General features: G+C 44.3%; 1 protein-coding gene across 2 annotated transcripts in view; it reads left to right on the top strand.

Annotated features, from left to right (window-relative positions):
* Positions 1–21,407, top strand: part of tp63 (tumor protein p63) — a 108,558-nt gene that overhangs the window by 78,865 nt on the left and 8,286 nt on the right. Inside the window, exons 6-10 of one of the 2 annotated variants that reach the window (XM_078204295.1) lie at positions 626–762; positions 1,606–1,691; positions 3,037–3,161; positions 16,590–16,738; positions 18,469–18,617. In XM_078204295.1, the coding sequence (XP_078060421.1) occupies positions 626–762; positions 1,606–1,691; positions 3,037–3,161; positions 16,590–16,738; positions 18,469–18,617 (646 nt within the window). The remainder of the gene's footprint in view (positions 1–625; positions 763–1,605; positions 1,692–3,036; positions 3,162–16,589; positions 16,739–18,468; positions 18,618–21,407) is intronic. The other variant, XM_078204293.1, reaches the window with a different exon arrangement.

The following is a 21,407-nucleotide window of genomic DNA, read 5'->3' on the forward strand; positions in this document are numbered from 1 at the left end:
GCCTAATTTTGCTCCTATATCTTATGAACTTATGAACTTGGGGAAGAGAGCACCGCCCGGTTGCTGCTGGCCAGTTTCAGACCAACATTAGCAGAGGTGCAGGAAATGTTCAGCTGTCCTCCCAGTTACAGAGGGTGGCTGGTACAGAGGGAAGTCTGCCCTCACTAAATTAAAGGCCATGAGAGAGTTCAGACATGCTGTTTATATAATTGTCGTCTGGCTCTGTTAGCAGCAGCACTGTAGTTAGATAACATCGCTACGTAGCACCCTCATTGTAAGAGTTTTAACAACACCAGGTTAAAGTCCAACAGGTTTATTTGGTAGCAAAAGCCATTAGCTTTCAGAGCGCTGCTCCTTCATCAGATGGAGTGGAAATCTGCTCTCAAACAGTGCACAGAGACACAAAATCAAGTTACAGAATACTGATTAGAATGCAAATCTCTACAGCCAACCAGATCTTAAAGATACAGACAATGTGAGTGGAGGGAGCATTAAGCACAGGTTCAAGAGATGTGTATTGTCGACAGCCAATACATATGTGTATGTGTATACACATGCTCAGTGCTGCTTCTCTGCACATTCCCCCTTCTGTAAGTGTGCTAATGCCCTGCTCTCTCATGTCCAGTGGACAGGTTCTGGGTCGTCGCTGCTTTGAAGCTCGTATTTGTGCTTGCCCTGGCCGTGATCGTAAAGCAGATGAAGACAGTATACGCAAACAGCAAGTGACAGAGGGAACAAAGGGTGTGGACACCAGCAAGCGGCGTAAGTAACAACTGGGCTCCTTGTAACATTGGGCTTTCCCGTTTTGATTTGGACTAATAGTTTCCATCACTATTTGTACGAGATGATTGGGCCAAGGCAGCTGATGGGCCAAGGCACTGCCATGAGGAGTCCGATTACAGAATCCCCACATACTCTATTGATCCAAGACATCCAAATCATCTCAACACTCACCAGCTCCACAGAGAGCTGGCCACCTTGGCTGATTCAGCGTGACATAGCTCAGTGCTGCTTCTCTGCACATTCCCCTTTCTGTAAAATCTGGAACCAGTAGTCACACCAAGTGGGACAGGGGAACATGTGAAAGCGCTCTTCTTAAAATGAAGGGGTTGGAATGTTATTGCAATTACATGATCTCCACTTAGCAGCTGCATGTGACAGCCAGGCGACGCCATTCCTCACACCATGTTTCAGCACATTGCAGTTTAGCATGCTGCGCTCCTAAGGGCAGTGCTCGCCAATAAACGGGTTGTGAAAAACAGCCGCCACAGAAGAGGCAACCTCATATTGTGCACAATTCTTCCTTTGCTAGCACTGTTTCTGTAGGCTTTTTCCACTCTTCTCTATGTGAAAACTATGACCAGGAATTTCCTCGGAACAGCTCTGCTCGCCACTGTAACCTCGGAGAGGCAACAAGACTCAATTTACATGAGTGAGCAGGGCTTGTGCCACAGTGATAGTCAACAAACAGGAGGAGCTCAGAGGGAATCTGCAGTTGGTGATTTTACCATCCCAATTAGTGTAAGCAAATGATACTGATGTGGATATTCACACGTGTTTGAGCACTCAAGATGTTAATGGGGTTTCTTTGAATATTTTCCACAGTCCGGCATGTGAACCAAGGGATCCAGGTAGCATCGATCACTAGTAAAAAACGACGGCCAGGTGATGAGGAGCTGTTTTATTTGCCAGTAAGTTTTCCAATTTTAATCTAATTTCTCCTTTGGGTACTTGCAGCTTCAAGGAAATGTTCTTTTCAGCCAAATCTTTTGAAGAATTTCCCATAAATCTGTATTTATTAATATTCTGAAGCAGGACTGAAGTGTTCCTGCTCATGTTGCACAGTTTGCTTCCCGGGACTGGTGCTGCGGTTTCTACTGTACCCAACACATTATGCTACTGTTCACTTTTGGTGCTCCTTGAACTTTCAACACCATGCAGCACGTTTTCTCGCTCTCTCTCTCTCCTCTTTTTCTCTCTCTCCTCTTTTTCTCTCTCTCTCTCCTCTTTTTCTCTCTCTCTCTCCTCTTTCTCTCTCTCTCTCTCTCTCTTTCTGGGCTGCTCTGCTGCCTCACAGCGCCAGGGACCTGGGTACGATTCCAGCCTCAGGTGACTGTGTGGAGTTCACACGTTCACCCCATGCCTGCGTGGGTTTCCTCCGAGTGTTCTGGTTTCCTCCCAGAATCCAAAGATGTGTGGGTTAGGTTGATGAGCCATAGCAAATTGCCCCTTAGTGTCAAGGGGATTTAGCAGGGTAAATAAACAGGGGATAGGGCCTGGGTGGGATTGCAGTCGGTGCAGACACAATGGGCCAAATGGCCTCCTTCTGCACTGTAGGGATTCTATGATTTATTCTCTCTCTCTCTCTCTCTTTTCTCCCTCTCTTTTCTACCTCTCTAATACATGCAAACTCCATTCTTTTATTGTCCGTGGATCTTTCTTGCCAGGAAAACTGAACGATGTGAAAATGTGGCATGGTGTACATGTCAGGAATTCCAGTGGGCGGGGAACTTGAGGAAAAGGGGAAGATGCGAGGTGCACGATTTTACACTCATTCCTTTCGTTACTAAATTCTCCTGCTGCATGGAATTTCCCACAATATATCACCAGGGTGCGGTCCATTATACTCGACGTTGCCTTCAACAGTTGAACAGCCTCCTTGCACACACGAGGTTGGCTTTCACAAAGTAATAGCTCCTTGGCAGGGCTATTCGAATGTGTCAGTCTTTCCTGCCACTGAATTGTGCTGAAACTCTGCTTTCCAACATGTACCCTCAGATTCTCCCAAATCTTCTCACCCTGCCCTCCACCAACACTTGCTGCAAACCTGTGGCAGAACCTTTAACTACCTCGCTGCCTCTCCCCTCCTTCAATAACCTCTTTAAATTTGAATCTTCTGATTACTCCATCAGTCACCAAACCGTTCTCAGCTTTCCTCCTAAGCCTTGGGTATTTTCACAGTGAGAAGTGCTACATGATGACAATTGGCCTATTGTACTTCCTCAGTCCCTGACTTTCACTTGTCTTGATTTTCAGATAAGGGGACGAGAGACTTATGAAGTGTTGCTGAAAATTAAAGAGTCGCTGGAGCTGATGCAGTTACTGCCACAGCACACGATTGAGAGCTACCGGCAGCAGCAACAACATCTGTTGCAGAAACAGTGAGTTAACACATCACCACAACCTCCTGCCAGTTATGTAGCGAGTAACGTCTGACAGCGGGTTACGTGGCACTGATCCATTTGAGACATTCAGCTGCTCTACAACCAAAGCTGCAGTTATCCGATAATCAGCCAAACCCCATGAATCATTAACTGCTTAAACTCTCTGCCATTTTCAGTGGGTTTTTTTTTCTTGGGATGTTGATGTCTTTGGCAAGGCCAGCTATTATTGCCCATCCCTAATTGCTCTTGAGCCACTGCCTTGAGCCGCTGCAGACCATATGATGTAGCACCCACAGCGCTATTGTGAAGAGAGTTCCAGGACTTTGACCCAGTGACAGTGAGGGGATGGTGATATAGTTCAGGTCAGGATGGTGACTGACTTGGAGGGGAACTTGCACAATTCATTTAGACATTCTATTTTCCCCAATCATACGGGTGGCACGGTAGCACAGTGGTTAGCACTGCTGCTTCACAGCTCCAGGGAGCTGGGTTCGATTCCCGGCTTGGGTCACTGTCTGTGTGGAGTTTGCACATTCTCCTCGTGTCTACGTGGGTTTCCTCCGGGTGCTCTAGTTTCCTCCCACAGTCCAAAGATGTGCGGGTTAGGTTGATTGGCCATGCTAAAAAAAAATTGCCCTTAGTGTCCTGAGATGCGTAGGTTAGAGGGATTAGTGGGTAAATATGTAGGGATGTGGGGGTAGGGCCTGGGTGGGATTGTGGTCGGTGCAGACTCGATGGGCCGAATGGCCTCTTTCTGTACTGTAGGGTTTCTATGATCAAATGTGAAGAAGGACCCCATGGAATGGGAGTAATTAATTAGAAACGGCCCCACGTAATGAAAAGTAATAAGCCAGGACCCGATAGAAAGGGCTATAATGAATCAGTATAGTTTATTCCTTAATCATCCCCGTGAGGTCCCTGCATTAAATCAAGTTGTGATCTAAGCTTCAGCTTGCTCCGCCCATACCACATCATTCTGCAATCCAGCTGATCCTGTGTTGATTTATAGGAACATATCACAGTGAAGAAACTACCCACGGTGACCACACTTCACACTACCAGCTTGAACCAAATCTGACTGGAAATAGTTTACACTGCACATTTATATTTGAATACAAATGAATGGAGTAACCATCCCTTCTTGTCCTTTTTCGAGGGAAGGGGCTGGCATTGCAATATGAGATAGATTGTAAAAGGGAGAAAGAACATGAAATGGAAATATTGTCTTTCCGAATGCTCGGAAATGCCCCCAGCAATGGCAGATTCTCAGCTCCCACACACCACAAAACTGAGCTGTTAGTTTGCCCTTCACTCTTCTGAGCTAGAGCTTATGTCTGAATCACTGAGTCTGTGCTGGAACCAACCAATTTAAAAAGATTGGATGTATTTTCAGAACCTGACCATTATATTTGTCAAACCTGCATTCATAATATGAAGCAATGCTAAAATGTGCAGCACTAGATCTCCAGTTTCAAGTATCTATTTCCTTTTGCCGCTGTTTTAAGCTGTTATTCTTAATGAAAGTTTCTTTGCATCTTTTGTGCTTTTGTCACTTTTCTTTTGATCTCACCTTCATGATCATGACTTTTGATTAGCTTGTCCTTATTTCTATTAAGTTGCTGTCTGTGACTGGCTCGTCTGCTTCCATTGCCTTCATTTGGAAACGTTAAGAGCTGTTTTTCTCGTTTCACTTTCTCTTTCCTGTGGTGGGTGGTGAACTGCCCAGTACCTTGAGCAGTAACAAATTCACCTGTGTGAATGATAAGCAGGCAGATCCTCATGACAATATATTTGTAACCAGGTACATGCAGATCAGACCACAGAAATGGGGAATTCCCCCTGTAAATGTGACACAAAAACAGAAAATGTCAGCATCTAAATATATGCTGCTACCTAACCTCATCTGTTAACTTACCCTTGCTTTCAAATACTCACCAACCGGCCATATATTTCCTATTTGTGGATTATTCCTCCATAAGACACTCTGGGCCCTCAAAGTACAAATATTAACATTCTGTAAGAGAAAGATTGTGCAGTGAGAGTAGAGCCAGCATGGCACAGGACTTCCTCTTGGTATTAGGAGTACACAGGCTGGCATCTTTCAGTGCTAGTTGCTGAAGAGATCTTTCAGTGCTAGTTGCTGAAGAGAGCAGTATGTGGAGTGCCAGGAGCAACAGAGATCAAAAAAATAGATTGTATCTTTGAAAGCAACCTGTAGCCACTATTATTGTGACTTGAATTGAATAGATTGGTAGATTTTGAGTTGGTCCCTTCTGGTTCAATGACAACCCCTTCCTCCTTATCCTTCCAGAATGCCAACCATACTGTACCGTTTTCCCATTATGCCATCTGAGTAAACTAGACTCAACCACTTTTCCTTTCATTTGAGTCAACATAGCACATTGCTTCAAACGATGCATCACTTGGTGCAGTGACCTATTTGTTATCACGGATTTTACACAAAGGTGACACTATGTGGAGGTATTTAAATAGGATAAATTTAATGGAAACTGTTCAATGCTCTGTAAAGATTTGTTCTGCTGTGCCCATTGCTGACAAGACCAGCATTTATTGCCCATCTGCTGTTGGCCTGAGGGTGCTGGTGAGCTTATCCTTTAACCATTGCTGAGGTTGTTCTCAGTGCTGTTCAGTGGACAATCCACATCCATAATTTATTTCCTCAAGCCTACCAGTCCTGTCTCCTTGTATTAACGTGTAAATGTGTTTAAACATGGAACCAAATCCACACACACAGCTGCTTGAACATCCCATCGCTTTGGCCCAGTTGAAGCAGAACTTACTGATGCTTGCAGTTGTAGTAATCAGCAGCCAGAGGTTTGGACTGATGAGATAGCTAATATCCTGTGATCAGTTTGGATGCAAATTAGTTGCCACATTGGCAGTTGAGAAAGTTATTGGAATCACGAGCTTTCAGAGCGCTGCTCCACTCCGGAACAGCGCTCCGAAACCTCATGATTCCAAATAAACCTGTTGGACTTTAACCTGATGTTGTGAGACTTCTCACTGAGAAAGTAATTGTCACTGATGTAAGCTGTACAGCACTGGGCAATGCTAGTACAATTTCAGGAATCAGTCCTAACTATTTCTGAAAACAAAATGTTTCCAAAACCTCAGATTTGTAATGAATGATAATTAGTTACCTTGGGAACATGGCACATAGATATCTCTGGATCTCTCAAAACATGGTAAATAATAGGCATGTTTCACGTTCCCAAAATAGCAGGCTCCTCTACTTCAGAGACTGCGCACAGGATTCCCAATCCCATAACCTTTGCAGGTTACCATAATGTAATGATCTTGGCACTGGGGGATTGTGCATGGGATTCAGGGAGCTACACTTGTGAGCGCTGGACAAAGTGAAACAAGGAATTTGCACAGTGATGTCAATCATTGAACCAGGTCTTTAGCTCCTGCCCCCAGTTTCATTGTGTAGCAATTTGGTCAGACACTTTTAATATGAGCCCAGTGATTCTGAAGCAAGTTTATCCAAATTAATCTGTTCAAAACCACAATCTTTTCCACAGGAAATTGTCATGATCATGAAGATGGGCAAGTCTAAGACTCGGGGTTAAGTCTCTCGATCTTTATTGGTTGTTTTCTTTTCTCTTTCTCTCTCTTCTCCGGTTCCCCCTCTCCAGTCTGTTCAAGGCCTGCTTTCAAAAGGAACACTTGGAGTCAAACAGTGGCAAAAGGCTGTTGATGAAGGAGAAAACGTCCGAATGTGTACAGACTGAGAACACCTTACATAACCTGGGAAAAGGGGGGTGGAGCGAGGAGAGCAGACCTCAAACCCTCCATTCATTATAAAAGGGAATTACCCGTGAACTGAGTTGGAGTGGTTTAAAAGGGAAGCATTTCCCACTTCAAGTGGCACAAGAATCTAGTGTTGATTGGATGTATGAAGAGGCCTGCAATTCCCAAATGCTGCAAGAGGAAACCTTCTGGCATTTACTGGTGTCCTTCAGTTAGCACTTGTTAGCGGTTTTAATATTTCCACATGTTTGTTGCAGGCAGTTTGTAAGCAGCTATTTTTGTAGCACTCCATCTGATGTGGCATTGAGTTCCATTCCAGTGAGTGCACTTCACACAGTGGCTGCTTCCTTCGGAGAACATTTATGATAGCCAAGTGGTTATGCTTCTAGATTAGCAAACCAGAGTTCATGAGTTCAAATCCCACTATGGCAAACTGTGAAATCAAACTCATTCAATCTGGTAATCTCTGGACTGGCACCAGGCAATGGCCAAATGGTTCATAGAATCCCTACAGTGCAGAATGAGGCCATTCAGCCCATTGAGTCTGCACCAACAACAATCTCACCCAGGCCCTATGCCCATAAGTCCATTTATTTACCCTGCTAATCTCCCTGACACTAAGGGGCAATTTAGCATGGCCAATCAACGTAACCCGCACATCTTTGGACTGTGGGAGGAAACTAGAGCACCCGGAGGAAACCCATGCAGCACGGGGAGAATGTGGAAACTCCACACAGATAGTGACACAAGCCAGAAATCGAACCCGGGTCCCTGGTGCTGTGAGGCAGCAGTACTAACCACTGTGCCACTGTGCTCTTCTCTGACGAAGGGTCATCCAGACTCGAAACGTTGGCTCTTTTCTCTCTCCACAGATACTGTCAGACCTGCTGAGATTTTCCAGCATTTTCTGTTTTTGTTTCTGATTCCAGCATCTGCAGTATTTTACTTTTATCTCGGCCTAGAATCCCTATGTGCAACTCCACAGGAGGTTGCCAAGTTTTCCTATACAGTTATTACACCTGTGCCACTCGTTTTTGAATTTATCTTATTTAGTAAGCAATTCCCAAAAATAACTTTTTCAAAAAGCTGTATCTGATTGATTTTTAATCCAGTACAGCGCTTGGACAGACTTGGCTTTGTCACATTTAACACCCAATGAAAATGGTAAATGTGTCAAATATCCTTGGCTAACAGGACACTGCCTTTTACGTTCAAACATTGCCATTTAGGTGGCATGAGCTTGGTACCAGTTTGAAAACAGAACACTTTCAGTAGTTTTCTATCTATAAACAAAACCAAAACTTGCCTCATGCAGATCTTCCTCCCCATTTAATCCAAAATAGTTTAACAGGGACAGTGGAAGTGGATGATTAACTCCCAAATCCCCCACAGGCCCAATTCTTGAGACTTTTCTGAACTTGTTTTGAAGAGAAAATCTGAAATTTAGAAGAGGTGAACCCAGCTTTTAAAACTGCTCTTTCCCTGTGATTAGTGAGGTTTCTGTCTTGCTGCAGAGGGTCACAAGTGGAACCTGTAGAAATTTTTGTGGATGACATTGCCTTGTGTTAGGATGGTTACAATGGTTCCCCATTGCTGACGTACAGACAGAATTTGAACCTGTTTAATTTGGGGTTGAGATTGGGAGTCACATTATGGAACTCTTGAGAGCCACTTGCCCTGAGCAGATTATCACTGTTGCAATATTTGGACTTTTGCTATCATTCCCCACCAGTTTTTCAATCCTTAATTTATGCTTCCATCCCATCACTGGGATTTATTCATGTATGGAAAGGGGGTTATCCTGCTGTAAACACAGCCTAGTTTAAACCGCAAGCATGTGACAAGGTGTGAAGAACTGATCTATGAACACCTTCCTGCTAATGTAACTGCTCCGTGGCAGCAGCTTCCTGTTTGGAATCTGATTGGCAGTAGCATAGTGACTGTTTTATTGTATGGAAGATGATTTAATAATGGTACAACAGCAGGAGTAGACCATTTGACCCATAAGCCCCTACCTTTGACCAAAGAAGAGGATAAAGATCATTTTTGGTATCAAAAGCAACTAACTCTTCATTTTAGTCATTGTCTAAGTGTTTCTCGCATCCAGGTTATTCTACCTGTTCAGTGATGTGAAAGTTAAATAAAGCAAATATTTTTGGAAAATACCCATTCATTTATCCAGCTTGGCCAGGAAGAGGGCTCATTGGCTCACCATCGCAATCACTGAATCAAGGAGCTTCTCGTGATCGCTTCAATTCCAAGCATCCAAAATCATATCCCAACATTAATGATACTTATGGATTGGGAAGCTGCCTAAGGCATGTTGTTGGATTTGATGAGGAATCAGTTGGTGTTTATCTTCTGACAGGAAAGATTCTGAACACAGAAATTAAAACATCACACTCGGGTTATTCACTCTGCCCGTGTATAACAGCTTGGACTGTCGCAATGATATCCTGCACCTCAACACTCCCAAGTGTGAGTCCCATTGGAAATCTGAAAGGGGGTTATCCTGCTGTAAACACAGCCTAGTTTAAACCGCAAGCATGCGTGTTGTATAGTTAGTAAAAGCATTGATAGGTACAAAGCCCGGTGCATATGAGCGAGTGCCATTTTGATATGATCATTGTTTCATCTGCACAAATTGCAGCATCCCTGATTTAGTATGATGGCCTGTCTAGTATGATTCTCCTCATAGAATCACAGAATAGTTGCAGCACAGGATGCCATTTGGCCCATCTGAAGGAGCAATTCACCCCGTCCCACTCCCTGCCTTTCCCTGTGGTCCTTACTTCTCTGATAATTCAATTCCTTCTTGAAAACCTCAATTGATCCTGTCTCCAGCACACTGTCCTCCAGTGAATTTTCCACTCGCTGTGTGGAAAAGCTTTTCCTCATGCCACCATTGCTTCTTCTGCCAATTATCTTAAACCAGTACCCACTGATTCCATTCCTAACATTAATGGGAACAGTTTTTGCCCCTCTACTTTGTCTACATTCTTCACCATTTTCAATACCTCGACCAAAGCTCCTTTCCGTGAAAAGAGGAAGAATGTGTGATTGTTGTATGTAATATTTTGCTCCCTAAACCTTAACACCTGACAGTGTATTCTTCCAACAATACAAAAAATAGAAGCAGGAGTTGGCCACCAAACCCTTCAAGCCTATCGGCCATTCAATACAACCGTAGCTGATTGATGCTGGTCTCAGCTCTCTGTGCCATTTCCCCATTACCATCTATTCCTCAATCTATCAAATATTTATCCACCTCCACTTTTAATACTTCTAATGATCCAGCCTCCACCAACCTTCGGAGCAGAGAATTCCAGAGATTCACCACCCTCTGCAAGAAGAAATTTCTACACGCCTCAGTTTTAAATGACGGCCCTTTATCTTGTAGCTATGTCCCCTTGTTTGAGACTCTCCCATAGTGAAAACATCTCACCATCTACCCTGTCAAGCCCCCTGAGGAAGGTATCCCCCCCACTCTTCTAAACTCTGCCAGTCTTGTTTGGAATTATATTGTCAGGGGAGTAATACGGTGGCACGGTGGTTAGCACCGCTGCCCCACAGTGACAAGGACCTGGGTTCGATTCCTGGCTCGGGTCACTGTCTGTGCGGAGCCTGCACATTCCCCCCGTGTCTGCGTGGGTTTCCTCCGGGTGCTCCGGTTTCCTCCCACAGTCTGAAAGACATGCTGGTTAGGTGCATTGGCCATGCTAAATTCTCCCTCAGTGTACCCCGAACAGGTGCCGGAGTGTGGCGACTAGGGGCTTTTCGCAGTAACTTCATTGCAGTGTTAATGTACGCCTACTTGTGACACTAATAAATAAATAAGATAAATAAATAATAGTAAGTATGGCTTGAAACGTCATCCAGGTATTTGGGACTAGTGTCGGGCAGCCCAGGTAAGGGCATCAGGCTCTCCTACCTGAAGGCCATCCGTGATTCTCTTCAGTGCCTCATAATCATTGTTTTCCCCTTCCTGTTGCCAGTCCAGAAATGACCAGGTTTGCTGGCTGAGATTTGAAAGGTTAATCTCTGGATCACTAGTCTGGCACCATGACCATTATACATTGTACATGGTCTGCACACTTCAAGCTGTGAGAGGAACTTAGTCAACAAACGAGGTCAAAGTAAACCTTTCATGGGAAGAGGCTGAAATACTGTTTGTTGAAGAACCCTTTCAAATTCCAGGTTTCTTGTCTGTTTTCATAGCTGGAGTTATTTAAAATACTGACGAGAAAAAGCTAAACTTGAAGAAGATAGTATTTAGATGTGTGTATAGGATGATGTCCTCGAACGGAAGAGCATATTAATATGAAGTGACCCAAGGAAAGAACACTAATGAGAACTCCCAGCCAGCTTGTACTCTATGATGCTTCACAAATCTGCTTTTAATTTGCACAGATTGGTGAGAAGTTAACACTTTTGAACCAAAAGTAGCTGATATTTGCACTCTATTTACAGACAGCAGAAGAGAATATTTCAGGAAATTATTTTCATGAATTAAGCATGTATTTTAAGGTTTTACCAGTACTGGAGTAGGGGTAGTGGACCACAGTTATATAACTCCATTACATAAGGAGCAGATATATTGTGGTCATGTTTCAGAGTTTTTTTTCTGTAAGTTTCTGTGATTCTCTATTTGAATGCAGTAAGTTTTGAAATGCTGGCCGCACAAAGCTGGGTATATACAGTGTGACACTGTTATACTGACCCATACGGTGTACACCAGCTCATACTCAGTACGAGTCTCACTGAGTTATCCTAGTAAGAAGTCTCACAACACCAGGTTAAAGTCCAACAGGTTTATTTGGTATCATGAGCTTTCGGAGCGCTGCTCCTTCATCAGTTGGTCTCTTCTGGTTTAACAGCAACCCCTGTTGAAAGGTGAAACTTTGCTGGACTCCCTCAATAGCAAGAATGCCCTTCCTCAGACTAGGAGGCCAAACCTGCACATAATACTCAAGGTGTGGCCTCACCAAGGTCCTGTATAACTGCAGCAAGATATATCCTAGCCTTGGAGATCTCAATGCTGGGCTCTGGGACCACACGCAGTGCACTGGACGGCTCTGCGCAGTCATGGCTTGTGCTCAATATCTTAACCAGAGCGGCCCATTAGTGACCTACAGAACAGGAGAGATTGTAGAACCACTTCATGGTATGATGGCTGACTATCTCTGTCACTATGTTGTGTGATATACGGAGACATGAGCTGGCCTTGTGTTAGAGATTCCAATTTTATTGTACATATTTTTAAATCTTATTACATGCTTTTTTTGTAACGTGTCTCTGTTCATGCAGAATGTTAGTGATGTTGGTGTTGGCTTTGTATTAGCTCTTTCTTTCTCTTCATTTCCCCCTTTTTGATCTAATCTAATGTTGTCCTCTAAATATACCCTTCATTAACATTTTCCCCATATAACAATGAAATGCACCCATTTTAAATATAAATCGTTAGTTCTGTTCTGTCCCTCTGGCTGTGATTCTGCACAGCTGCTTTCTTCAGCTTTTATTGAACATTAAGGAATCTCCAGCAGACCATGTGTGCAGCATGATTTTTCAAATCTTCAGAGAGACAGTGGAAGTCTGTGAATAATTTAGTTTACCATCTGACTCAGACTGGATAAATCAGGGGAGGCGATGGCCTAGTGGTATTATCACTAGACTATTAATCCAGAAACTCAGCTAATGCTCTGGGGATCCCAGTTCGAATCCTGCCCACAGCAGATATAGGATTTGAATTCAATTTTTTTTAAAACTGGAATTAATTATCTGGTCTGGGCCTACATGTGACTATGATGTGGAGATGCCGGCGTTGGACTGGGGTAAGCACAGTAAGAAGTCTCACAACACCAGGTTTATTTGGTAGCACAAGCCACATGTGACTCCAGATCCACAGCAATGTGCTTGACTTTCAACTGCCCTCGGGCAACTAAGGATGGGCAATAAATGCTGGCCAGCCAGTGATCTCCATGTCCCACGAATTTAAAAAAAATTCAGGCTGGCGCACAGTAATTCCATGATCCAAATCCTATAGTTTCCCTCTACTTAGTGATTTGCGACTAGGTAATTCTGTTTGCCACTGTTATCCCCAGATAACTAATGCTGTTTTTCTGAAGGGTCTGAATATGTCCATGAGGTTCCCCCACAGGGAATCATGGCAAGCACTGATTTCGATGTAGGCCCAGAAGGGCTGCATCAAACGTTGTCGAGTTTTATCCCTTCAACGTTTCAAGAGCACCATGTACAAAGTGACCCTGAAGCAGATTCTGGCCCTATACCCCTGCCCCAGCTGTCACTCTCTGGCTGTGTGTGGAGCTCCCCCATGTGGAGTGAAATGGAGAACTGTCCTTGGTATGATCACACTTCCTACTCCCACTGACTGGGCTACATGAGGTAAAAATAAAGGGAGTTCACCCACAGAATTAAAAAGAATTAACCTAATAAATCACGATCATCTGCATGTCTTTTTCTTGTTTCTGAAGTTTCCCATCATCATACGAAGCAGGACAATTATACACTGCTGTTTGTGGAATCTCAGTTATTGCACTGAAAGTCACGTTGTATCAGAAACAATTTATCTGAACCCCTTCATTTGCCAAGTGCAATCTTTTTCCTATACCTGGCTGACACAGTTAAAGATTCAAGCCTGTGTCACCAGGTTGCTGCTGGCCAGATATGTTTCTCTGTGAAGATGTGTGTTTTTCTAAACTGGTCTTTCTGACTGTTTTTCAGTAGGGGTTAATGATGTACTTGCCAATTTGATGCTGAAACCTGTACTTGATCTTTTGAAATAAATCCAACAACTGGAGACTGTGTGAAATGTTTCTTGGTTGTGTTGTGGGAAAACAGCTTGGCATTCCAAAGGAACAAATCATTTTGCACAGGATGGGGAGAAATGGTTTATCTGCAAATGAAGCTACTAAACACTGTGACAAATGTGTATGCACAAATCTCAGCACCACAGTTGTGCAAGTGGGCAATACCAGAAAGATTGATTATCAATGAATATACTTAAATCTAAAATAAAACAATCATTATTGTCATGTTTATATACATCTTTCATCCCCCCACCCTCACTACACTGCTGCTGAAGATGTTGACTCATCACTCGGACACAATTCCCCCCAGACGGCAATCCAGCTCATTACCCCCTCACCATCTGTGGCCGTGACTTAGGGACAGGGATATTAATGAAACCTCATCCTCTCTTCATAGAACATTACAGCGCAGTACAGGCCCTTCGGCCCTCGATGTTGCGCCGACCAGTGAAACCAATCTAAACCCCATCTAACCTACACTATTCCAATATCATCCATATGTTTATCCAATGACCATTTAAATGCCCTTAATGTTGACGAGTCCACTACTGCTGCAGGCAGGGCATTCCACACCCTTACTATGCTCTGAGTGAAGAACCTATCTCTGACATCTGTCCTATATCTATCACCCCTCAATTTAAAGCTATGTCCCCTCGTGCTAGCTATCACCATCCGAGGAAAAAGGCTCTCACTGTCCACCCTATCTAATCCTCTGATCATCTTGTATGCCTCTATTAAGTCACCTCTTAACCTTCTTCTAACGAAAACAACCTCAAGTCCCTCAGCCTTTCCTCATAAGACCTTCCCACCATACCAGGCACCATCCTAGTAAATCTCCTCTGCACCCTTTCCAATGCTTCCACATCCTTCCTATAATGCGGCGACCAGAACTGTACACAATACTCCAAGTGCAGCCGCACCAGAGTTTTGTACAGCTGCAACATGACCTCCTGGCTCTGAAACTCAATCCCTCTACCAATAAAAGCTAACACTCCGTACGCCTTCTTAACAACCCTATCAACCTGGGTGCCAACTTTCAGGGATCTATGCACATGGACACCGAGATCTCTCTGCTCATCCACACTACCAAGTATCTTACCATTAGCCCAGTACTCTGTATTCCTGTTACTCCTTCCAAAGTGAATCACCTCACACTTTTCCGCATTGAACTCCATTTGCCACCTCTCAGCCCAGCACTGCAGCTTATCTGTGTCCCTCTGTAACCTGCCACTTCCCTCCGCACTGTCCACAATTCCTCCGACTTTAGTGTCATCCGCAAATTTACTAATCCATCCTTCTTCACCAAACATCTGGATGCAGCAATAGTTGCTGGATACCATTCGGGGGAGGCAGTGATGCAGTGGTATTGTCACTGGATTGGAGACCCAGGATAATGCTCTGTCACTGGATTGGTGACCCAGGGTAATGCTCTGTCACTGGATTGGTGACCCAGGGTAATGTTCTGTCACTGGATTGGTGACCCAGGGTAATGTTCTGTCACTGGATTGGTGACCCAGGGTAATGTTCTGTCACTGGATTGGTGACCCAGGGTAATGCTCTGTCACTGGATTGGTGATCCAGGGTAATGCTCTGTCACTGGATTGGTGACCCAGGGTAATGTTCTGTCACTGGATTGGTGACCCAGGGTAATGCTCTGTCACTGGACTGGTGATCCAGGGTAATGCTCTGTCACTGGATTGGTGACCCAGGGTAATGCTCTGGGGACCTGGGTTCAAATCCCACCATGGCTGATGGTGACATTTGAATCCAATAAAAATCTGGAATGAAAGTTCAAATAATGAAACCAATGCCGATTGTCATAAAAACCCATCAATGTCCTTTAGGGAAGGAAATCTGTTGTCCTTACCTGGTCTGGCAGGTAACCACAGCAATGTGCTTGACTCTTAAATGCCCTCTGAAATGGCCAAACAAGCACTCAGTTCAAGGGCAAATCGGGATGGGCAATAAGTGTTGCCTGCGTCCCCTGAACGAATTAAATAAAAGGACAAGGAACCCCAGTAGAACGTCTGGCTGAGTTAGAGGTTTCCATGACTTGATGCAGCATTTAGGGATGCAGCACTGCAATGCTGGAGGTACCGTCTTTATTAAGGAGTTAAACCGAGGTTCCAGTTCAGGTGGCAATGCCATGACACTTTGAGGGAGAGCAACCAACCATCATCACTAAAACTGATTAATTAGTCATTCATCTCAATCCTGAGAGTTAGCAAAATGGTTGAGACATTTATTGACATCTCCGTGATCTAAGTGCAGATAACCATGTCTGAGACACTCAGAAAATGCATGTTTCTTTATACATTTGCTAGTTAGCTTCAACTGTTAAAAACAGTACTAGAAACAAGTACACAATGTGCATTCCAATTCTTACAGGAAAGATACTGGACTATGCATTTTGCACACACAAGTAGGTCAGTCAGGAGCTGTAGAGCATCAGTAGACATAGGCAATGAAGTCAGGATTGAAGGAATAGTTTCATTGCAAAGGGCCGTAGACTCGGGAATCTTTTTTTACAAGGGTCTGGTGAAGTGAAGTCAGTCCTGGTATGTAACGGAACTTGATAAGCAAGAGGACAAAAACAGGAGGAAACGGGGCAGAGCGGTGAATTGGGATTTGCGTGAATACCTCCAACCAGAGCCAACACCAGCACAGAAACAATGGACCGAGTGAATCTCACATTGCTGTGATTTCTCTAATAATGTAATTGAATTTGCTGGTCTGTTGGTGAATGTGTGGAGTAATAACACTTTGCGAAATGGTGGATGTTATTTTTAAACAGTTGAAACATTTTGTCATTTCTCTTTTCCAGGCCATCAATGCAGTCGCAGCAATCGTTCGGCCCTTCTCCCCCTCCGATGAATAAAATGGCCACCATGGGGAACAAGTTGCCATCTGTTAGCCAACTCATCAGTCCACAGCGCAATGCACTCACCCAAGCCCCCATGCCAGGAAGTATGGGTAAGAGTCTGAGGGATACAAAGTATGACTTCATCCAATACTTAAGCAGCACGCTCTTACCTGGAGAGCCTATTTTATATCTTGGGCACATGCTTGTGTGATGGGTAATCCTTCCTCTGATCTCTCTCAATCTTCCTCCTTTCTTCATTAGTAATGCTGCAATCATTGTTTCTTGCTAAGCTGAAAGTCCTGTAGCCTGAACATCTCCCTTACCCTCCAACCTTAATGTCCACACAGCCAGGGATGCAGGAATCTTAATAAACAAAGGCTTGGGCCGTTCAATAAGATCATGGTTAATCTCATTGTGGTCTGAAGTGCTTGTTCCTCCATGTTCCCCTCAACCTTGGACTCCCTGTCAATCAAAAACCTAACTGAGCCATGAGTATGTTCAATGTTGTGGAGATGCCGGCGTTGGACTGGGGTAAACACAGTAAGAAGTTTAACAACACCAGGTCTGTTGAACTTTAAAGTTGGACTTTAACCAGGTGTTGTTAAACACCTTACTATGCTCAATGCCCCAGCCTCCACTGCTCCCTAAGGAAGTGAATTCCAACCATGTTCCCTGCTCTAGATTCCCCCATAATAGGAAACATTCTCAGCATTCATCATGTCAAATTCACCCACTCAAAATCCTATATGTTTCAATAAGATCACCTCTCATTCTCTAAACTCCAATGAGTAAAAGTCCAACCTGTTCGACCCTTCTTCATAAACACAAACCCCTCTTGTATTTCTTGGGATGTGGGTGTGCTGGCTAGGCCAGTATTTATTGCCAATCCTTGGTTGCCCTTGAGAAGGTGGTGGTGAGCTGCTATCTTGAACCGCTGCAGTCCATGTGGTGGCTTGGTGATTATAGTACTGGACCAGTAATCCAGAGGCCCAGACTAATGCTCCAGGAACACGGTTCGAATCCTACCATGACAGCTGTTGGAATTCAAATTCAATTTAAAAATCTGGAATATAAAACTAGTCTCAGTAATGGCAAATACGAAACTATCATTGATTGTTGTAAAAACCCATCTGGGTCACTAATGTCTTTTAAGAAAGGAAATCTGCCGTCCTTACCCGGTCTGACCTACATGTGACTCCAGAGCCACAGCAATGTGATTCTTAACTAACTCTCTGAACTGGCCAAGCGAGCCCCCTCTGTTCAAGGGCAATTAGGGGTATGCAACAAATGAAAAAATAAAAGATTGTATCAGCCCAGTGAACCTTCTATGAACTGCATAACACTGTCTGTACTGAATTAGCTGGGTCAAGATTTGAGTTGCCCTCAGTGACATTGGATTACAGAGTAGAGTTCTGAGTGCTGGTTCCCGGCTGCTCTCCCAGTGACTTTCCTCCTCCCCGCTCAGCCAAATATCATAAGAGAACATTCCTGTCATAAAGATCCGACATTCAGTTGTCTTCTGGTGGAGAGAAGGTTAATTCAATTTGCCCACACCCAGTCCAGGTCACAGTTGTTTTCTCGAGTGGGAGAATCTCGAACAAGGGGACAGGTAGGGAATGGAACAGGAAAGGAGCTGAGGCCAGTATCGATCAGCCAGGATCATATTGAATGGTCGACAGGCTTAAAGGGCCGAGTGGCCAACTCCTGCGTCTATTTCTTGTGTTGGTGAATAAATAGACTGCGTGGTGGTGGGACTGAGAGACGGTGGATTCTCTTGAACATGAAACTGTCTTGGAAGCAGGATGAAAGATGATTCTGATTGGTTCTCTTGTTTCCTCAGTCCCTCAGATGATGAATGTCCCAATGCAGATGAATGGAGACATGAACGGGTTGAGCCCCACGCAGGGACTGTCTTCGCCAATGGCATCAACTTCACACTGCACGCCTCCTCCGCCTTACCCGTCTGACAACAGTATCTCCAGGTCAGAGGTGGTGATTAGATTAATGACTTTTTTTTAGAATTAGTTTACATAGAGTGAAACTTTCTTGTAGAGCCACAGTGCAACCCCCTGCGAGTGAAATTCCAAACTCCTTTCCCAATTGGATTAATCTCTCAGCAAAATCTGAACATGGATTTGCTTTTTAATGTGATGAGCTCCAGGTTGCCTATTGGATTATGAACATCACAGAATCGTATCTTGGGTCTTTACTGATCTCAAGTAGCCTTGCATTTATTTTTGCAAGAAGCCCATGTTCTGATTTTGCAGGGTGTCCAAACTGGAGACCATTCAGCCTCTGTGGTCCCTAAGCCACGATGAAGCAGCCCTATTTACACTCTCATTTCCTGCCGACGCACAGCCCTGCTGAAATCTTGGGCTCTGAGATATTGGGATTGGTCTTCTCAGAACTGTTGCCTAATGGGTCAATGAATCACAATTCGACACCCCAAGATACATTTGTAACTGGAAATATGTGGCAATTAATGGGACCTTGAATGTAAAGTACAAACAAGCCTCTTTCCATCTGAGTCTCCATGGATCACACCAATCCCACAAAGGCAAAAATGTCACCCCTCCCACCCCAGCACCCTGGAACTGTATCTAATCTATGGGCACAATCTTACTGGCCGTTTACGCCACACTCCCACTGCAGTGAAGTCGGAGAATCTGATCCCCGGATTGCGTGGACAGCAGTAACATTGCGGCCATATGTATTTTTTTTAATTCATTTTTCTTCTGTTTCATTGTCACTTTGTTCCTACGCCTTTTAATTTGCAGCCTGTTCATGACTAGCTCTTAACTATAAGATTCTGGTTCAAAGATGTGCGGGTTAAGTGGATTAGCCATGGGAAATGTGTGGAGCTACAAGGATAGGGCCAGGGAGAGGGCCTAGGTAAGATGCATTGTCAGAGAGAGCTGGTGCAGACCCGATGGGCCGAATGGCCTCCTCTGCACTGTAGGAATTCCATGGTAAGAGAGCAGCTTTGCTGTAAATTAGCCCCCTTCAAATTATTCATGTTAGGAAAAATTGTTGAGCACTTAAAGAAATCTTGCAAGGTTCAGCTGTGCGTGCTATTAGTTTGCAGCAGCATTGAGCAAGCGGTGCAGAACTGATCGACACAGACCAGGGAGTGGCAGAATCCCTGGACTGTGTGATTTACCGATCTCAGCTGGCAGTGCTGTAACTGGCCCATTTATCCCCAGACTGTGGCAGAGCAAGAATTAACCAGGGTCCAGCTCCCTCTTGTCAAATTGGAACCCTGCTGAAAATGAGTCTCCACGCAATCCAATTCTGATTCTCCCCACATAGAACATAGAACATTACAGCGCAGTACAGGCCCTTCGGCCCTCGATGTTGCGCCGACCTGTGGAACCAATCTAAAGCCCCACTAATCTACACTATTCCAATATCATCCGTATGTTTATCCAAAAACCATTTGAATACCCTTAATGTTGACGAGTCCACTACGGCTGCAGGCAGGGCATTCCACGCCCTTACTACTCTCTGAGTAAAGAACCTACCTCTAACATCTGTCCTATATCTCTCACCCCTCAATTTAAAGCTATGTCCCCTCGTGCTAGCCATCACCATCCGAGGAAAAAGGCTCTCACTATCCACGCTATCTAATCCTCTGATCATCTTGTATGCCTCTATTAAGTCACCTCTTAACCTTCTTCTCTCTAACGAAAACAACCTCAAGCCCCTCAGCCTTTCCTCATACGATTTTCCCACCATACCAGGCAACATCCTGGTAAATCTCCTCTGCACCCTTTCCAACGCTTCCACATCTTTCCTATAATACGGCGACCAGAACTGTACACAATACTCCAAATGCGGCCGCACCAGAGTTTTGTACAGTTGCAGCATGACCTCCTGGCTCTGAAACTCAATCCCTCTACCAAAAAAAGCTAACACACCTTACGCCTTCTTAACAACCCTATCAACCTGGGTGCCAACTTTCAGGGATCTATGCACATGGACACCCAGATCCCTCTCTTCATCCACACTCCCAAGTATCTTACCATTAGTCCAGTACTCTGTATTCCTGTTACTCCTTCCAAAGTGAATCACCTCACACTTTTCCACATTAAACTCCATTTGTCACCTCTCAGCCCAGCTCTGCAGCTTATCTATGTCCCTCTGTAACCTGCCACTTCCCTCCGCACTGTCTACAACTCCATCGACTTTAGTGTCATCCGCAAATTTACTAATCCATCCTTCCACGCCCTCATCCAGGTCATTAATAAAAATGACAAACAGCAGTGGCCCCAAAACAGATCCTTGCGGTACACCACTAGTAACAACTCCAGGATGAATATTTCCCATCAACCACCACCCTCTGTTTTCTTCCAGCTAGCCAATTCCTGATCCAAACCACTAAATCACCCTCAATCCCATGTGTCCGTATTTTCTGCAAAAGCTTACCATGGGGAACCTTATCAAACGCTTTGCTGAAATCCATATACACCACATCAACCGCTTTACCCTCATCCACCTCTTTGGTCACCTTCTCAAAGAACTCAATAAGATTTGTGAGGCACGACCTACCCTTCACAAAACCGTGCTGACTATCCCTAATCAAATTATTCCTTTCTAGGTGATTATAAATCCTATCTCTTATAATCCTTTCCAATACTTTGCCTACAACAGAAGTAAGGCTCACCGGTCTATAATTACCAGGGTTGTCCCTACTCCCCTTCTTGAACATTTGCTATCCTCCAGTCTTCTGGCACTGTTCCTGTAGACAATGACGACACAAAGATCAAAGCCAAAGCCTCT

This window comes from Mustelus asterias, chromosome 3 (genome assembly GCF_964213995.1).
Source record: "Mustelus asterias chromosome 3, sMusAst1.hap1.1, whole genome shotgun sequence".
Lineage (NCBI taxonomy): Eukaryota > Metazoa > Chordata > Chondrichthyes > Carcharhiniformes > Triakidae > Mustelus > Mustelus asterias.